The sequence below is a fragment of the Micropterus salmoides genome, unplaced genomic scaffold (genome assembly GCF_014851395.1).
Source record: "Micropterus salmoides isolate LMB-PRFRI ecotype aquatic unplaced genomic scaffold, ASM1485139v1 Ms_hic_scaffold_14, whole genome shotgun sequence".
Classification (NCBI taxonomy): domain Eukaryota; kingdom Metazoa; phylum Chordata; class Actinopteri; order Centrarchiformes; family Centrarchidae; genus Micropterus; species Micropterus salmoides.
Window position 1 is genome coordinate 24,779,049 of NW_024040485.1, and position 20,237 is coordinate 24,799,285.

General features: G+C 39.2%; 1 protein-coding gene across 1 annotated transcript; it reads right to left on the reverse strand.

Moving 5' to 3' along the window:
* On the reverse strand, positions 1-18,393 carry LOC119902478 (solute carrier family 22 member 13-like). The gene is made up of 10 exons (XM_038718694.1): positions 17,995-18,393; positions 14,247-14,350; positions 13,652-13,806; positions 12,819-12,987; positions 12,615-12,735; positions 11,955-12,049; positions 1,207-1,421; positions 1,003-1,111; positions 432-638; positions 1-316 (listed from the first exon to the last, which is right to left on the reverse strand). The coding sequence occupies exons 1-10, from the start codon at positions 18,367-18,369 to the stop codon at positions 271-273; spliced, it is 1,596 nt and encodes a 531-aa protein (XP_038574622.1). The 5' UTR covers positions 18,370-18,393; the 3' UTR covers positions 1-270.
* Between the last annotated feature and the right edge of the window lie 1,844 nt (positions 18,394-20,237).

Below are 20,237 nucleotides of genomic sequence, written 5' to 3' on the forward strand. Positions count from 1 at the left end.
TTTTTAATACTCATTCTTTATGACTTTATTGTAAACATTTGATTTTGCCATGTTTGTATACAAAGTGTGCCTAATTCAGAACAAATAAAAACAATTTATTGATAGCTTCATGACAAGTACATTTTAACAACTTAATGATAAATTAAGTGGCATAAGAAAACAAAAGCAAAAGGTAAGAAATCATTGTGTTTACACAACTATAATTTCTACTGCTGCTTTTGATCTGTTCATATGTTGTTAAGTAATGACTTCTGTGTGGATTGAAGATGTCTACAGCTTGGTTGAATTTGAAGAACTGGCTGTGTAGGTCCTTTTTCTGAAACACAAAGGGCAGATTAGAGACATCAGGGAGCAAATTGTGAAATGTAAGAGATATTAACTTGTTTAATGACATACAGTATATAGTGATGGAACATATTTGCCATAAGTACCTGTTGTTCTCAGCGTCATTGTCAAACTCAGGAAGGTCTTTTCTCCTGGTCTCAGGAAGCAGGAAGCTGAGAGCTCCACTGAACAGTGTAAGGCTGCTGAAGACTATGATGGGTATGACCCGGTGGTACATGGACAACATGTTGAGCAGTGGAGCCAGTAATCCACCTGTTCTTGCTGCAATGGCTCCTAAAGCTGTGGCCGTTTGTCTGAAAGGGGTAAAGTGAAAAGTGACATTTCCACTTTTGGGCAAAAAACTAATTTTGCAAGAACCACTTGCTTCAAACATACAGTGGTGGAGCCTATCACTCTTTGACAAAATATACTCAATATAATTTTAAATCTATTTCTGTGACTGTCTTAACCATTCAGTAGCCTACTTATTGCCCCCTGTGTCAAGACATTCATTGGACACCCAAGTAGGTTAATAATGCTTTGGCAATATTGTTGTTACACATTCATGCCAATAAAGCTAATTTGAATTGAATTGCATTAATACAAATCATTTAATACATCTTAAATGGTGATTCTCCATGGTCTGAAAGTTTGCACATAAAACCTCTGAAAACCTACCTAACAGATGTTGGGAACAACTCCTGAACAAAAACATTACATACAGAAACAGCCCACACCAGGAAAAAACGCGATAAGACGGCCAAAGATGTTACAGCAATGGAATATTCTGAAAAAACAAAACATACAAAATCAAAACTTGACAATCAGACAAAAAATTGAAATTCAAGAGTCATTTTGCTAAAATTTGCCAAGGGTGGTTACCTTGAGGAACAGCTAGGATAAGCATGCAAGAGAGTCCTGCAGTGATAATGGTTGATCCAAGCAATTTTTTTCTTCCTATAACCTCCAAAAGCCACATACAAAGTATATGAGCTGGTATTTCAATGGCACCAAACAAAAGCTGTGTCAGAAAGATGTTCAAGCCAAGGTTTCCCACATTGAAGTAAATGCAGAAAATGGAAAGGTTCACTGAAAACCTAAGTTAAAAGACAGAAGGAAACAAATTAGTCATACAGAGGATGAGACCTCAAAAGTTCTACATTATAAAGGATTCAGCATCTCCACAACAGCTTTTAAACATTTCCACCGTTGTTCTCGATTGGGTAATGGGATTGTGCCATTTGGTCAACAATTCTGCAGCATCAAAAACCTCACAAATAACATCTTTGGCATTTTCTATATTTCTGTATACCTATCCAACACATACACAAACACATTCACACTTACATTCAGTCAACCTGAATGTATGCGATTGGTCTGTGGATGGCATGCCGCTGTGGCTTTTCTGCAGACATGTTCAGGTTCTGTAACTTAAACGTTCCCAGCTCAGAGGCAGATAAACACCGGCTCTGTACCTTTCGTACAGCGCAGCCGGCATATTGGCTCAATACTCCCATGAAAAAAAGGCAGTGTGAAAGCGACTATAGACAGACAGGGAGGCAGCTTCACACAACATGCTGGAAACTCCGTTAAATTCCCACTGCACCATTACAGTAATTTTTTTTTCAGCTTGAGGTTGAACTAATCCATGCTGTTTACATGATAATGTAACATTTACTGCATTTAGCTGACATGATACATCAGTGTTAGCTCTCCTGCCTGCTTTTTAGTAACTAACAGTACAATTTGTGTCTCTTCCACTGGAGGTTCAGCAATGTCAACACAGCTATATGTATTGGATGATAACGAAACGGTTAGTGAGCTAGACAGAATATTATAATGAGATTGTTGCCACACTTTACAACAGTTGGACAGTACATAATGTTACTGTAGTGAATGGCTCTTTTTCTGTGTTGTTTTCCTGCGCCGTTTTGATGCAGCAATGTATATTACGTGGGTCACGTTATGTTGAAGATTTGTATTTAGCCATGATGTGTGAATATTTTATATGCCTAGCTTGATTAGGATAATGTTTAACATGTTTGTTAGAATAATGTTTGATACACTGAGCCTTTAGGGTGCAGTCTTCTTACTCAGCCTTGTTGCTCTCAGGCGGCAGTCTTTACATTTTTGTAAGAACACAGAGACTTCACAAGAACACACACACTACACATTTTGCACCACTTACCACTAGTATAATATTAATTCCAGTTCAAGCAGTATCACTATGGTACATTGTTCTCATTTATTAAATCTTTGTGCAAGAAGAATTGTCTGTTTGTCTGTAATTTACTGATGCTAAGTGCTAACTAGTCAATAATCATCACCATTCATGCAGAACTGTTTCAAGTTTACTGTAGCACTATGTCAACCTTGTTTAATGTCCCGCCCCATCCAAGCTGTGAATGGTCGGTACAGAAGTGACAGTGATGAGCAACTTTTTTGATTTAAAAAAAAGCACCTGATCTTCTCGCTACCGTCTCCGCCGGTGGAGAGGGCAGACGAGAGACAAGTGCCGGTACACAAGAAAAAGCCCTGGTATGCCAAAAAGTAAAATGTGGAAATGCTGGTACTTTATACCGGTGAGTACATTTACATTTAGCTGACGCTTTTTATCTGTTTCTGGGTTTTGGTTCTTGATTCTGAGGTTTAGGTTTTGTATCAACTTTTTAGTTCTGTCATCTGTTGAGTTTAGTTCACTGTGTGTTTACTTATTTATCAGTTCGGTATCTGTTATTTATTCTGGGTTATTATTTATCTGGTTATTATCTGTCATTAAGGTCTGTTGTTTTCTGGTGTTCAGTCCTGCCTTGTGTTCAGTCTGCCCAGCGTTAGTTTATTTACTGTTGCCTGTCTTGATCTGTGCTTGTCTTATTCTGTAATTGTCTGGTGTTCTGTCTAATCCTAGTTTCAGTCCTGACTTGCCCCATTATGTTGTTTTCTACTCCCTGCCTCTGTGTTCTAGTTCTGTTCTTAGGTTTTGTCTGTTATGATCCCTGTGTTATAGTTGGTCAGTGTTTGTCTGTACATGGGTTTCTGTTATTGTTCAGGGTTAGATTCTTGTCTGGTATTTTGTAACATGAGTTCTGTCTTTTCCCCCACAATTCTGCCTGCCTGCCTGCCAGTCTCTCTGTTTTCCCCTGCTGTCTCTCTGCCTGCCTGTTTCTGTTTTACCTGCTGTCTGCCTGCCTGCCTCGTTAGCCTTGATCCCTGTCACCTGTGTTGCTCCCGCCCTGCTCGTTAGTCCCTGGTGTATCTATGTTTGGTTTTTCTGTTCAGTCCCCGTCTGGTCATTGTTGTATGTTCTTCCAGTTACTGCGCTACCCATTCTGCAGTTTGGATGTGTTTGGAGTGGCTAGGAAGGTGGTAGGTAGGCAGACTCCAACATCATATGTTTGCAGAGGTGATTATTTTATTGACAATGGTCAGCAGTACATGGATAATTCAATAAAAAATAAAAACAAACACTTAAGAAAAATAACACCTCAAACTTATAGCAACACTAACCAGAGGCACATGTTCACAGCAACACCACCTCACCTCTTTTTTCCCCCTGTTTATATAGGGTGGTCAATTCACACCCAGCTGCTTCAGCCCATCCCATTCTGATGCAGGTTGATCTACTCCACAACATCTATATCTAGAAATCTCTTAATATTTGGAACTTCGTTATCAGGTCACTCCGCTCCCACTCTCGGCTCTCAGTGTCGTGCATTTGGGCTCTCTCCTGCTTTGCACACCCTCGATCCTGACACTCTCCCCATTCATTCAGATACGAGCCTAGTCTTGTTAGCCCGAAATAGCTGCCTGGAGGTGTTGCCAAGATGGCTGCCTAGTGGCATGACTTGCTTATAAGGTAACAACCCTAATGCACTGTGTTTGGGGATTTTTTACACTGTTCAGGCGCCATGTGCCACTGTTGACAAGCAAGCTGCTACTCTGTCTCTTGGCTTTTGCTGCCAAGTTGCCGAGATGTAGTTTAACCAATGTTTGCGTAAAGGATGTGTAGGCCTACATGACCAACCAAAGGTGGTGGTCGAGAAGGCGGGACCTAAAGAGAAAGGTCAAAGCAATGCAAAACACCATAGACTCTATACAAAAATGGACGTAGTATCCATGACATCACCCATTGGTTTCTGAAGAGCAGTTTTGAAGCCCGAATTGGGCAGAGCTGGCCGTCGCAATCTTGGCACTGCATCACTCCTGGATAACCATAAATGGACAAAGAGGCAGGTCATGGGTGGAGCTGAGGTGACAAGTTGCTGAAAACACTCGATATGAGCGAGTTAGCTCATGCTAAGGGGCTAATGCTATAGGTAGCTTCTATACCCCCGGTGCTGTATGGTGGAGGTTGGAACCTGTGACCGTTTTGTTACCAGTTTATGATCGTTACAGCTCACAGTCGAGGTAAGACACCGGAAAATATTAAAATAACATTATATTTAACAAGGTTTTAAATGCTTTTTAATATATAAATGTGTCAATGTTAGATTTTGTTGAGACCAGCATTAACAGTTAACTATGAATCAGTTATTAATTACGTTAACGTTTACTTACAGCTCAAATGAACAATGTGAAGCAAATCAATTAACCCTTCTACATAACATTAGTTATGAGTCGTTTCTTTGGACGTCACCTGATTGTTACTTGTAATAAACGTAATAAGCTAGAGTCCTTAGTTACATGATGGCAGCTGTATAACTTGTAAAACGTTAGCCATGGCTGTTATCACGTTAATTTATTCCCCACACCGCTATTTTGAGTAACGTTGCTGCTGTCGGCAGGGCTGTGTGGGATTACTGTCTGGAATAGGACATTTGAGAGAGAAAGGTACTTCTTTTATTTGTCACAAGATTCTTGTTGAGGTTCTGATGCCTCCACATCTGCCACTCAAAGCTTAAACTTTGAGTCTGAAATAACGTTACTAGTCATGGCTACTGGACATTTGACAGCTGATAAAATCTTAAAAGGACAACACAAAAACATTTAAAGACTGTCTCCCTTGCTCCATTTTCTCCCACGTATGTGACATAATAGTGCTGTCAACATTAAAACACTGAGGCATCTTTTAGAAGAGCATCTCAAAAAATTTGAATACTGAGGAAAAGTTCATTGTGAGCACCAGAACCAGACTGAGAGATTACAGGCTTCAAACCTTTGCAGGTGTTTTGAGTTAATTAGCTGATTAGAGAGTTCTTCTCCATTTGACATTTCTGTATAATTTGTAATACAGAAATTTATTTAGGCTATTCTAAAATGTTTATACATTTTGGAGATACTGGAGTTGTTATTTCCACAAGCTGTAAACCGTAATCAAGATGAAAACAAAGGGTTTGAAATGCTTCACTTTGTGTAATGAATCTAGAATATGACTAATCATTCATGCAGCACACCTGGACACACCACCGCTCACTGAACACATCTCTGCCTCACTGCCACAAACAACTGTCTCCACCTGCTCACATGTAAAGCCGTCTGCTCCCAGCGCTGTTCCAAAGACTTCTATTCCTGTCATCATCACGCATAGACCAGTAAACCGAAATGTGCACATCCCACACAGAAATAATAGTAATCTCTTAAGGATTAGGACAACTGCACCAACTCCAGCACCCAGAACAAACTCATTTAAAATGGCTCTCTTCAATGTGAGATCACTTTCAAGTAAGACTTTTATCTTAAATGATTTTATCTTGTCTGCAAATCTAGATTTTATGTTTTTAACTGAATCATGGTTGCAAGATGAATGACTATAGCCAGCTAGCTGAACTGTGTCCGCCTCAATATGATTGTTTTAGTCAACCGAGGGTCAGTGGTCGTAGTGGTGGGCTAGTGAGTGTGTATAGGGAAAATGTCATCAAGTACGCTGTGATGAATTTAACTCCTTTGAAGTTCTCACTCTTAAACTTGGAGGGCTGCAACCTATCATATTTGTTATAATTTATCGCCGCCCAAAACCGCCTGGAGGATTTTTATCAGAACTTCCTGAATTTTTATCTACTCTGGTTTTAAATTATGACAGAATTGTTCTTTGTGGCGATTTTAATATTCATGTTGATGACCCCAACAATGTTAATGCAACTAACTTTTTAAATATGGCCACTTCTTTTAACTTCAAACAACATGTCAAAGGGCAAACACATAACCGTGGTCATACACTGGACTTGGTTTTTACCCTGGGTGTCAGCATTTCCTCTGTGGAATTAGTGGACATGACCATATCTGACCACAGATGTATTGTTTTTAGCTGTGATTCTCCTGTTACTCATGCAGCCTCACCAAGCTCCGTGTGTTCTCGCATCTTTAATGAACAAAGTGTTTTAAAGTTTTGCACATTCTTTCAGATCCAAAGCCAACACCTGTCTAATTCCAACACCAACAATCTGGTCGATCACTTCAAACATATCTGCTTGTTGTCACTAAATATTACTGCTCCTCTAAAGGTTAGGCCTACGTCTAAAACTAGTAAGCAACCCTGGATAAATGACAGCATTCGCAGCCTAAAAAGGGAATGCAGGAAAGCAGAGCGCAGATGGAAAAAATCCAGTCTCCAAGTCCATTACCTCAGTCTGAAGGATTTATTAATTAAATACAATAACTTGGTTAAGGATGCGAGAACACACTATTTTTCTGAACTCATTACTACACATAAACACAATCCCAGGTTTCTGTTTAAGACTGTGGATCAGCTGGTAAACCCAACCCCTCCTTGTGCCTCAGCTGGAAGTAATGATGACTGTGAATTGTTTTTATCTTATTTTACCAATAAGGTGGTGTCAATCAGAGCCTCTATTACCCCCGCGGCCTCTTACTCAGAGGTTCCTCACCAGCAACAAGAGAGTTTTAACCAGTTTTATCCCATCGACTTGTCTGAGCTTTTAAAAACAGTATCACAAATGAGAGTGTCCTCCAGCCCACTTGATGTAATACCTATAAAGTTTTTACTGAAAGTAATGGATTCTGTTGGGCCCCATTTGATCTCTGTTTTCAAAAGCTCCCTATCTACTGGTTGTGTCCCTGATTATTTTAAAACGGCTTGCGTGAACCCACTTTTAAAGAAACCTGGTTTAGATCTCTCCCTCCCACAAAATTTTAGACCAATTTCAAAACTGCCTTTTATTGCAAAGATTCTAGAAAGAATTGTGTCCAAACAGCTGCTCACTGTGCTGGAAAATAACTAAATATTTGAAAAGTTTCAGTCTGGTTTTAAGAAGTACCACAGCACTGAGACTGCCCTGCTTAAAGTCACCAATGACCTTTTAATGTCTGCTGATGAAGGCATGTGCTCAGTCCTAGTACTCCTGGACCTTAGCGCTGCTTTTGACACCATTGATCACAACATCATGTTAGACAGACTGAGGCACTGGGTGGGGATCTCTGGTACGGCCCTAGATGGTTTTCATCCTACCTGTCAAATAGGAAGTTTTGTGTGTCTGTAAACAACTATGTCTCCTCATTCTGTCCAGTTAAATATGGTGTGTCTCAGGGGTCGGTCTTAGGACCCATTTTGTTTTCCTTGTATCTGCTTCCCCTTGGACATATTATCCGTAAACATGGCATTTCTTTTCATATTTATGCTGATGACACACAAATATACTTGCCCGTCAGATCCACAGACCCTGGAATGCTGAGTTCACTTAACAACTGCCTTTGTGAAGTTAAAAAAATGGATGTCAAATAATTTCCTCCAGCTGAACTCAGACAAAACAGAAATCCTGGTCATCGGGTCCCAGCAGATGGCAAATCAAATACTGCCATCTGCTGGTTCCCTAGTAAATCACATTAAGCCTGTGGCAAAGAACCTTGGTGTTTGGTTTGATAGTAATTTAAATTTCGAGCAGCACACCACAAAGCTTGTTTAATCATGTTTTTATCAACTTAGAAATATAGCAAAAATTTTATCTATGTTAACTTTTAAGGACACCGAGACCATTTTACACGCCTTCATCTCATCACGCCTGGATTATTGCAACAGCCTTTTCACCTGTTTAACCCAAAAATCTATTGATCAACTCCAGACTGTCCAGAACTCAGCTGCCAGGCTTTTAACCAGAACAAAGAAATATGACCACATTACTCCTATTTTAGCTTCATTACACTGGCTCCCAGTATGTTTTAGAATTGACTTTATATTTCTGACCTTTTAGTCCCATACACACCAGCACGCACCTTGAGATCCTCGGGCAGAGGTCTGTTGTCTGTTCCAGAGTCTCGACTGAAAACTAAAGGGGACAGAGCGTTTGCTGTCAGGGCCCCGAGACTCTGGAACAGCCTGCCCGAGGAAATCAGGTCGGCTGAGTCAGTGAACTCCCTTCTTAAAACATACTTTTATAGGAGAGCCTTTCCTGATCTTATTTGACTTTATTTTATCCCTTTTATTTTATTGTATTTTACTAATATTTAATTATATTTATCTTAAAAGTGTATTTTAGTCTTTTCAGTGTTTTTCATGCTTTTATCTTGTAATGTTTTGTATTATTGTCTCTTGGCTATTATTGTCTTTACACTTGTTAAAGCACTTTGTAACTTGTTTTTGAAAAGTGCTCTACAAATAAAGATTATTATTATATATCAGAGATTCACTTTTTGAATTAAATTACATTTGAAAATTTACTTTCTTTTTTACCCACAATATTCTATTTATTAAAGACTCATCTGTATTGTTTACTTTATATTTATCATCACCTGAAGCATTTATTACACATTTTCCTCCTAGAGTCACACTGTGGATCAGATGTCCCACCTGGTGCCAGAGAGCTGCAGAGACCTGGAAGTCTTTATCTGTTGACGTGGACTGATATGGAAAGGCGTTCTCTCCTTCTGTTTTCTTTGAGTTTTAAATATTGTCCATATTTGTGTCATAGGTCTGTTTAAAAAAAGAGATATATATAAGATAATATATAGCACTAAATAAGATATATATAGCACTCCCTGTCTTTACTACTTAATGAAAAGCTAGTCGTATACCGCAGATAAAACATGAAACATTAAAGCTGACCTCTTGCTAAAGAACATCAGTCTAGTATAAGTTAAAAAGTGAAAATACTCCCAACATGTCTCACATGAAATGTTGAAAAGTAATTATGCACTGTATTTATGTGTGTGCAGGAGTATTTTTACTTTCTATCTTAAGACTATAAATAAGTAGCCATACACCCAGTAACCATAGACGGAGTTTAACGGAGCCTGAAGTTTCTGAAGAGTGCCTTGTTTGCTGCTTTAAGTCAAGTTTAAACACAGAATAATGTGGGCACATCCAAACCATCCTGTGGGTAAGTGCTGAAACAAAGAATGATATGCACAGAGTACTTATGAATCCGACTAGGTGGTATTTATTGTGACCTTGCAAACTGACCGAATGCACTTTTGCATTCTATACAATATAAGCCACACGACCTTCTCGGAGGTCACAATAAATGACACCTCGTACAGGGCTTCAAAACTATTCAGTGTGCAGATAATTCTTTTTCACACTTGTCTCTTAAAGAAATGTCAAAATAAAACAGTATATAACCTCAACCTTTCACTTTTTACTCTCTAACACATATGCTAAATGTTAACATAAATACCATCTTAATATTTTCATTTACAGCTGTTAACTAATATTTAGATCACACTATTTCCAATTAACACAGGAAACTGATGATGAAGAATGTGATTTTATTTAAAGTATAATTAGTGAGATACATTTTATAACAAAGTATTCCTAATACTAAACCATAATAACCATCCATACTAAACTCTAGTCTTGCATTCATGAAAACATCAATATTAAAAGGTTACAAATGTAAAAGTAGTTTTGTATGACTTGAAATGTGTTGTAAGAGTTATTATAATGATAGAATCTGTTGATAAGAACCCAGTGCCATAATTTCACATCAGTAGTGTTCAGGTGTTGTGAGTAAAAAGCAAAGGCTGTGCAAACCAGGAGCTGAAGAGCTGGACATGGGAAATCACATCTGGAGGGTTCTGTAATCAGCTCCTCTGGCACCTGTAAAGACAACAATGGGTAGACAGTTAAGCAGCTTCTTCCAAAGAGCCATAAAGCTACTGAACTCTGAGATCGCCTCAGCATGATAACCTCTCTGGCATGTCACAGTAATCCATGCTTAGACACCTGTTGACTACTCAAGTCAGATCTTATTGAACGTTTATAGAAGGATCTTATTTTATATTTCTTGATGAACTGTACTACCTTTTTTGGCAAATTCTAATCCACCAAACAAACTCAGAGGCGGCTCCCACATACCTAATTTCTGGCTTTAACTAAACCATCGCCTTAGTTACAGCCCAGCTACCGGTCTGTAGGCATAACACTCATTATATTCTCACGAAAAAGGTGGATGCAAATCTGCAGGTAGCCTACAACATCTGTTCTGTCGAATAATGCATCCACCTCTTAAGCTCCTTATCAGAAACATTGCTGATCAAACGCAGTTATCACCTCAGACTGTTTGCTGAATCACAAGGAACGCTACATCTACTAAGTGTAATAATTTATTGATGACTCTAAACATCCTTCAATATGTACTTTGAATCAATCATCCCCACTGATGAACCCTACAAAGAATATATTTTATTGTTTTAAAACCGTACACTCAGAGGTGCACGGCTCTCCTCGGCAGTCAAGCAGAACCCTGCAGCCGCTCCTCCCTCGGCTCTCTGCCTTCGTGTCCCTCCGGTTCAGCTCCACTTATAATAGTATCTGACTAGTATCTAACTGAACAGTGACTCCGTTATAGTACGTAACGTTAGCTAAATCTAACATTGCCCGTTTGTAAAGTTTACGTCAGCTAACAGAAATGAGCCAGAGACGTTTGGCTGAGCCTTTACAACTTCACACAGACGCCTTTTCTTCAAAGCATTATCACCCTAATGTCTAACACTAAGGTTAATCTAATACATTATGGCTTCTCTCTTCTTGCAGACTTCTTGCAGACTCCTTAAAAGCTGCAGTTAGAACACACTAACTCCCTTTTACTTAGCATCGTAAGCAGCTTGGGGCTGCTCGTATCTGGCTAATTAGCATAATGAGCTAAGCTAACAAGCTATATGCTGACAGCAATTACCTGTTAAATATTGTTAACACGTAAATAAAATACAGAAATTTCACTCACCAACTGGAACACGGACTTCGTGGAGGTTCTCTCTCCAATAAATCACAAAGCCTGCCATTATTCATCCGGTATCTGCATGTAGAAATGTCCAAACGGCTCCAACAGGCTGCGCTTCAGAGCTCCGTGTGGCTGAGTGAGGCTAACACAGATGGCTGACCGAGTGCTGGCAGTGACAGGGGCCATGGACACCTGTCACTCAAAGCTGCCACGCCCCTAATTATGCAGAACTTGGGTTAGGGTTAGGGTTGACTCCCTTTTGGAGCCAGTCTCAAGTGGCCACTCGATGAATCGCAGGTTTTCGGTCTTCCGGGAAAGCTTCAGCCCGGAGACCGGAAGTTTGATGCTTGAAAAACACACACAATGCCGACTGTAGATAGCAAAAACCAAATCCTGGACATTTTGGGCAATTTAAGGTCCCAAAAAGATGACATGTCTGGGGAAAAAGGGGGATGTATGGTCACCCTAAACTTGTGCAGCTTTAAAAAGTTAGTTGAGTTCTTGGAAACTTCAACTCACCATGCCAAAGTTATGATGAGGAAATATTTGGTCAGTACAGGTGATCTGAAAATAACTTTAATGCCTCCTTTGTTCCGAACATCTTTCACAGCAATCTGTAAAAGACGAAGTTTAATGAAACACTGAAAAGTTATTAACTGTGCACCTTCTGCATATATTTTTATATCAAGTTGTACTATTAATAATGTAATGGGATTGGTTAAAAGTAGTTAGATTAAATAATTTATAATAGATAACACTATTACTTTGAACACTTTAACACTTCTGACTCAGTTCTGACAGCTCACCTGTGATATCAGTTCATCTAAATGAGTTTACCCATTAAACACACCTTTCAAAATATTTCACGCAGGCTTTCAGTAGTCTGAACCCAAGCTGAGATATCTGTGAAATCACTAGCAGTTATTTTCTCAGACTTGGTAAATTTTAAGGGATTGCTGAATAATTGAAAGCTTTCTGTTTCAAACTTTTCAAAAAGCACACAGACTGTAACTAGAACGATGATTAAGTATCATTGACAATCTGGTAGTAAACCCATACTTAAAAATGCTCCATGTAGCAGATTTTAAAATATGTATTAGCAAATTATTTTAGGCAGCATAAATTATTACCCAACTTCTATGGATAATGGAAAGAAAAGAAATTGTGAGGGGTCAGTACTTTGTCCAGAAGAGAGGCTGGAACAGTACGTTTGTTGATGGTTGCTGCCTTGGAAATTAGCTCTTTAGCCTCCTCAGTCCTTCCTCTGCTTAACAACCATCTGGCTGACTCTGGAATAAACCTGATTGAAAAAAGGAAAGTGACAGTTCAAAGAGCCTCATATACAAATAAAACAATAAAAGGCAATAAAGGGCTTATACACACCATATGTAGATAACAACCACGCTAAGTGGAGCTGCCGTGATTAGTTGAGCCAGCCTCCAGTCTCTGATGAAGTAGATCAAACCAGCGAGGGTACACAGTCCAACTGCACTACATAGCTGAACCACACATGCTCCCCATGATCGTTTGGACACCCCAATCCACTCAGTGGCTGCAACAAGAAAATACAATTACAATTAATTGTTTTCCTTTTTTAAGTTACCAGTTTTGAATGTCTTTTTAATGCAAGCCAAAAAAATATTTTGAGAGCATATTTATCGCACCGCAATCAAAAATTAAGTTTGTAATTAAAAATAAACAGGCCTTTTTTTGCAAGTTAATAAGTTAAGGAAAACTTTTTAACTTACAAAACTATTTAACTTGCAAAACTTTCTGCCTCACAAGGAAAACCTTTTAACTAGCAATCAATAATGACAAATTAGCAATTAAAACTTAATTTTTGATTGCAGTGCGATAAATATGCTCTCCAAAAAATTTTTTTTGCATTAAAAGACACAAAAATACTTCATAGTTTTCACTAGGATTTAACATTAACTAAATTATACAAAACAATTGTTGGTCAGAAGTTTTCAGTAATCATATATTTCTCTGTAACTTTTGCTTTTCTGTGGTTTACTTTAAATCATCAGTGTTAATATATCATTTATATCAATATGCTGTTATGCCAATTTGCTATTTGTAGTCTATCTATAGTCTCATGTAAGTTGATTTGAATAGCCTGAAATTTCTGATGAAAATTTATGGCACGTGCTAAATAATTACAAATGCTTCAAGAATATGTATAGCTGCTACTGAACTGAGCATGTAGTACGTACCTAGTACAATACAGTTGACGCGATATCCACCAGCTCCAACTCCCACCATGAACTGAGAAACTAAATATAAGTAGACACTGGGGCACAGCCCTGTTGTTATAATAAATATGAATATTATGACCACTGATATTTGAGATCCTCGTTTGCGACCAAACCTGCAGCAGACAGAGATGATCAACCCAAAATTAAAAGAGCTAATGGTTCTATGAGGAAAGATAGATATAGCTATAACCATATGCTCCAATTAATAAACACCTAATTTCATCAACAATAGGTATTTAATATAGACACATGGAATATGAATGAACACTAGAAATGGGCAGCAGCTGTATGTCAACACAATGGCCTTAAAAACTTCAGCTACAACTAGGTCTGTATTGTGAGTTAATTAGATATAAAACATTTTATAACTAACATTACTAAAGACAATGTTTAAAATTGTAAAGACCTTTATAAGGTATACCCTTTTTTTGTGGAAACTAAATTCAGTGTTTTTGAGACCTGCAGATACACATGTTTTTTACAAATTTGCATTTGTGTAACTTGCATCTTCTAAGTAAAAATATTATATTTTTACTACATGAAATACACTTACGATTCAGCAAAGGGACCGAATATGAGAGAACCGATAAGAATTCCAGCCATGAGCACTGCTTGAACCACTTCCACCAATTTAGCCTTGTCACAAACCAGGTCATACTGTTAAGAAAGAAAGAGGCAAAAAAACAAAACAAATGAGTGATGAAGGAAGGATTTAATGAAGGTAATTTTTCTAGTTACTACACTCATTATCAAGGTTTGATGTTTTGTTTTTTAATTTCTATTTTATTTTGTTAAACTCTTACTCTTGTGTTTAGTTCACCTTCTGTCTTTGGGTCTTCCCACTCTGTGTTTTAGTTTATGTTTTTCCATGTCATTCATTATTCTGTGTTTCCAGTTTTACAGTCTTATTTTCATTCCCTCTCATGCCAGTAACTTTAACTTTAACTTTAGCAATTGGTTGCTTCTCTCTGATTAGTTTCCCCTGTCCCTTGTTCATCATCTCCTCACTAGTGCTTACTCATGGTGGGAACTGTTGGGCCTCTGTTAATAATACTATAAAAAGTACAGTCTAGTCCTGCTCTACATGAAAAATGCAACAAAATACTTTTAGTTATGAATTGGCACTATATAAATACAATTGATTTGAATAGTGTATTGAGTTTGCCTGTTCCCCTCGCTCTTTGCCAGTTCATTGATGTTTTTAAACTCATGTTGATTCCCAGTGTTTTCTTTGATTATCTGTGTTTTCTGGACCTTGCCTGCTTGTTTTGGGGATTTATTCTTTGTTTGCTTTCGGACCTTGCCTGCACTTTGGTTTATGCGTCTTTCCTTCTCCGTTCTGGATTTGTTTGCTTGTGTTGGATCACCTGTTGTTTTTTAATATATCACTGCTTTTGGGTCCAAACCCTTGTTATCCAGCTGTTCCACTAGAAGCTGTATGTGTGATAATCATTACTTACATCAGTAACTATGGTGGCCTCTTTCAGAACTGGTCTGTTTTTAGAGGCTCTAAAAGTCCTCCTCCTTTGAAAAATTACACTTGAAAGTCAAACTCCACTTAAAAATTAAGCACAGACTGTTCGTATATGCACTCATGGAGAATAGCATTCTCTCTAGGTCCACACTCCTTAACCTTCTTCAGTCTTCACAAACAATCTAGACACAAACCATAGCCACTCTTCAGAAAACGGTTAAAGATGAAATAATTCCGATTTAGAGAACAGACAACACAGCAAACTTTTCAAGCTATCATGTCCATGCATTCAGTTCCGTCAACACCAGCTCCTTTCCAGTTGGCGCATTACACACGCCGTGACATCAGCGCCACAGTTAAAAGGACAGTTCACATATTACCTCCATTTCAAGATAGCAGAGAAGTCGGTACCAAAGCAAAACAGGATGTCAACCATCACCAGAATTTCAAGGCCCCCACCTCTCATTGGGGTTGACTGCACCAGCAGTCTTCATCACACAAGACAACCACATCGAGTCGTCAGCACCTCGCCATCCAGCTCCCGTGGCTTCATGTACCCAGAACTGGGATGCCAGCACCATCAGCCAAGTCGGAATTTCCGAGTTCCCAGTTGGAACTTTCAACTGGAACGCCCCCTGAAGTCGGATTTCCGACTCGGGAAGTCGGGAGAACCACACTACCCCGACTTTGTGATCCAAGATGGCTGTCGCGGTTAGTGTAAGCTGCTAAATGAGCTAAGGGTCGTCTAAAGCTAACTTTGAGCTAGCTAAGAGTCATTTCGACAGTCATGTCGAGCTAACAGTCGTTTTGAGCTAACTTTACTAACTTTGAGCCAACAGCCGTTTGAGCTAACTTGAGCTAAGAGTCGTTTCGTGCTAACTTTGAGCTAGCTAACAGTCCTTTTGAGCTAACTTTCCTAACTTTGAGCTAACAGTCGTTTTGAGCTAACTTTACTAACTTTGAGCTAACAGTCGTTTCAAGCTAACCTTGAGCTAACAGTTGTTTTAAACTAACTGAGCTAGCTAAAAGTCGTTTCGAGCTAACTTTGAGCTAACAGTCGTTTTTTAAGCTAAGTCGTTTCAAGTAAAGAGTCATTACCTAGCTAAGTTATCTAACCACGTCGTTCCAAGCAAACACTTGTTATCTAGCCAAGTAGTTATCTAGCTAAGTCACTTCAAGCAAACGGTCGCCATCTCGCTTAGTCGCTTCAAGCTGTTGCCATCTCGCTGAGTCGCTTCAAGCAAAAGTCAGGTAACATTCCTTTTAAGCTAACTTCAAGTTAGCGATCATCTTGAGCCAACAGTCATTTCCTAAGTAAGCTATTTTCCAGCTAAGTCATTCCAAGCAGTGGTCTTCTAGCTAATTTGGTTTGAGCTATAGTCGTTTTCATGTAAACATTTGATTCCAATCGTTTCTGCATCAGTCAGTTCATTACATTGAACCATCCAATTGTTGGAAAACCGTTTCGGGTTAGCTTTAGTAGGGTCATTAGGCACTGGGATGCCAAAACCCCTTGCAGCCCACATCCATCAATCTCTGCAGGTCGCTCTAGTCTGGGATTCTGGGATCTCCGGCATCTCATCTTTACCAGTCCAGCAACTATAGCTGGAACCCAGCCCCCAGCTAATCCTCTTGCTCGTCATCCTAAAGCTTTCATCTCACGTTCTTCAGCTCATTAGTCTACTCAAACACATCGTAGACTACATGAGATCTTGTTCTTCTTATCACGCCTTTTCCTCACTAACCGCCTACTAAAAGATCCCTTGAACGGCACCTTTACCCAAAAGGGAGAACATCCACCCGGTTGAGAGAACTCACTCCTAGCCTCCTCTCGGGTTACAGGCCAGCTTCGAAGAACTCAGCCACTGTCACAACTAGCACAACATGACCTCCCTGTCATTCGATCTCGTCACTACGTCATATTTCATCAACACACCCACAGTGGCTACAAAACACACCCCACTGAAGTTCATCTTAGTGGAAGCACTGGCTTCTTTTCCAAACTTCCAAACGCATTCTCAGATAACCCAACTTCTTAGAGGTCTTCAACGTCAAGAGCTATCTCAAGACCCCTGCAGCCTTCCACTTACAGCAGACTCGCTGTCCGTCTGCTTCCACACCATCTGCGCTGGTTACAGCATCCCTCACTTGACTTGAACCTTAGACGTTACGTCCACACTTGCTCTCTTTGGTTTCATTTCACTGCATCTCCTCTTTGTTTGACCTTTGGCGTCCCGAAGGCAATTCAGTCGTTCCTCAAACAACACTGCTTTCTACCAAAGAAATCTGAAGTTCAGTCACAACGCTTTCGAGTGTCTATTCAGCAGCTGCAAGCACCATACATCTTTCTGTTTGTTTATCAATAAATCATTTAATTCTATCTGTTGATTGTGGTGCTTCCTAGTGAATTGGTTGCTTCTAGCTGATTAGTTTCCACTGTCCCTCTTTATGTCCTCACTGGTGTATTTAGTTTGCCTGTTCCCCTCACTGTTTGTTCACAGTTCCTCAATGTCTTTTGACTCATGTTCCAGCCATTTTCCTAGTGCTTGTTATCCAACGTTTTGTTTGATTATCTGTGTTTCCAATTGGACCATGCCTGCTCTTTGTTTGCTTTAAGACCTCGCCTGGACTTTGGATTATATCATAATGCCTTTGCGTTTTTGACTGCTTTCTCAGTTTTCGATCTCTACCTCATCACAAGCTTTTGCCACTGTTGTGGTTTAATAAATCGTTGTACTTGCTTTGCCTAAGATGCCTGTTATAGGGTCCAAACCCTTGTTGTCCTGTTGTTCCACTAGCAGCAGTATGTGTCATACTCATTACTTACATCAGTGACTATGGTGGCCTTATACAGCATGTTGCTGTACACCCATCCGTTCTGGCACCCTGTGGTCTCATTGAGTCCATACTTCCTGATTGCACCAATGTCCCAGTCAACAGGGACAAACATCTGACACCTGCTGAAGGTCCCATCCTCCTCCCGGGGCAGAGTTAGGTTCAGCTGCTCATCTCTGGTGATGTTAGTGTCAGCCTGAAGGATCCAGTCTGTGTTACAGTGTCGCTCTGGATCTGACTCGATAAAAAGAAAGCTTGCCAATAGAAAAGACTGACTGAAATTTGGAAAGCAAAGAGCAAACAGAGTGAGCTGCTGGAATAATCCAAATTCTCCAATGTTCCTGAGGATCTCTCCAAAATCAACCATGTTGATATCAGTTATCTTACTTTGTGTTGGTAAAAAAAGATTGCACCACAAACTTTAACAACATGTGTAAATGTTCAACCAAATTATATTATATTTTAGCTAACCATTTACTGATTAACAGTGTGTGACTAAAACCGCTCAGATGATCCGAGCATCAGTGATATCAGTGTGGTGAGGTGTCTGCGCAGACCCTAAAGGATACTAACAGACATTTCTGACCCCAGCCACGGCCAGTTCACCCTGCTGCAGTCTAGCAAGAAATGTAGAAATATCTGCTGTCTTACCAACAGACAGAGCAGCTTTTTCCCTCAAGCTGTGAGACTCCTTAATTCATCCTCAGAACTCTATTTTGTAAAATGTTTTTGTCTCTATCTCATTTATCAGTTACTTATTATATTCACCTATCTACTCTAGATGATGATTGTATATAACAGCTACAGCCATACAATTCCATGTTATGAAATGATAAATAAATCGACCTTGACCTTGACCTAGTGTATAGAACTGGTATTGTGCATTAAAACTTTATCATTGTCTGAAGGCTATGTTGAATTTGAAGGTTGTTTTTTGAATGTGTCTTTTTATTGTCACTTGGATTAAAGTCCAAACTGTTATCATTGACTTCTTGCTAGCAAATGTATGCAATGTCCACTTTAAATGCCTATTCGTTTGAGGTGGAAATGTTTCTTTAAATGATACACATCCAAATGCTGATGTTTCAGTTAAATTTGCTGAGTTTTGGATGAAGCATATCTGGAAAATAAAAGCAAGCATTAACCTTTTGGAAAGTTGTTGAATTCTTATAAGCCTAAAAAGTATATTCTTGACAACTGTTAATTTTGTATAGGGTTAAAAAAATAAAAAAAATAAAATGATTTTTTTGAGTTGCAATGTTTTTAATAGCCATAATATGATGAAAAGTTACCACATCTTGCTGTCTAACAACATTATCAATATACATTTTACTTATGTTTTGAATAGATTCTTTAGTTAAACCACATACCATTGGTTATACAATACAATAGTCGACTCAGTAGTGTAAGCATGTACAGTATCTCACAAAAGTGAGTAGACCCCTCACATATTTGTAAACATTTGATTATATCTTTTAATGTGACAACACTGAAGAAATTACACTTTGCTACAATGTAAAGTAGTGAGTGTACAGCTTGTATAACAGTGTAAATTTGCTGTGCCCTCAAAATAACACATCACACAGTCATTAATGTCTAAACCGCTGGCAACAAAAATGAGTACACCTCTAAGTGAAAAATGAAAAATGTCCATATTGGGCACTAAGTGTAAATATTTTGTGTGGCCACCATTATTTTCCAGCACTGCCTTAACCTTCTTGGACATGGAGTTCACCAGAGCTTCACAGGTTGCCACTGGAGTACTTTTCCACTCCTCCATGACAACATCACGGAGCTGGTGGATGTTAGAGACCTTGCGCTCGTCCACCTTTTGTTTGAGAATGCCCCACAGATGCTCAATAGGGTTTAGGTCTGGAGACGTGCTTGGCTAGTCCATCACCTTTACTCTCAGCTTCTTTAGCAAGGCAGTGGTCGTCTTGGAGGTGTGTTTGGAGACGTTATCCTGTTGGAGTACTGCCCTGCGGCCCAGTCTCTGAAGGGAGAGGATCATGCTCTGCTTCAGTATATCACAGTACATGATGGAATTCATGGTTCTCTCAATGATCTGTAGCTTCCCAGTACCGGCAGCACTCATGTAGGACTTGTGCGGGACTCCCTAAACTTGATATGAGCATTGCTGCAAAATACGTTCTTGCGCTTTTATTTTAGAGGCACAATCACTTAAGAGGAAGTGGTTATGTGATTAACTGTTGCTGTAATGACTGAGATTTATTT

Bases quoted from the DNA above. Each gene is read 5' to 3' on its own strand.
- LOC119902478 (XM_038718694.1), bottom strand. From the start codon at position 18,369: ATGGTTGATTTTGGAGAGATCCTCAGGAACATTGGAGAATTTGGATTA. The intron at 1,422-11,954 runs GTGAGTTGAAGT...CTTTTAACTTAG, and splicing joins CTCATCATAACTTTGGCATG to GTTTTCAGTGAACCTTTCCA. The intron at 1,112-1,206 runs GTAACCACCCTT...TTGTTTTTTCAG, and splicing joins TATCCTAGCTGTTCCTCAAG to AATATTCCATTGCTGTAACA.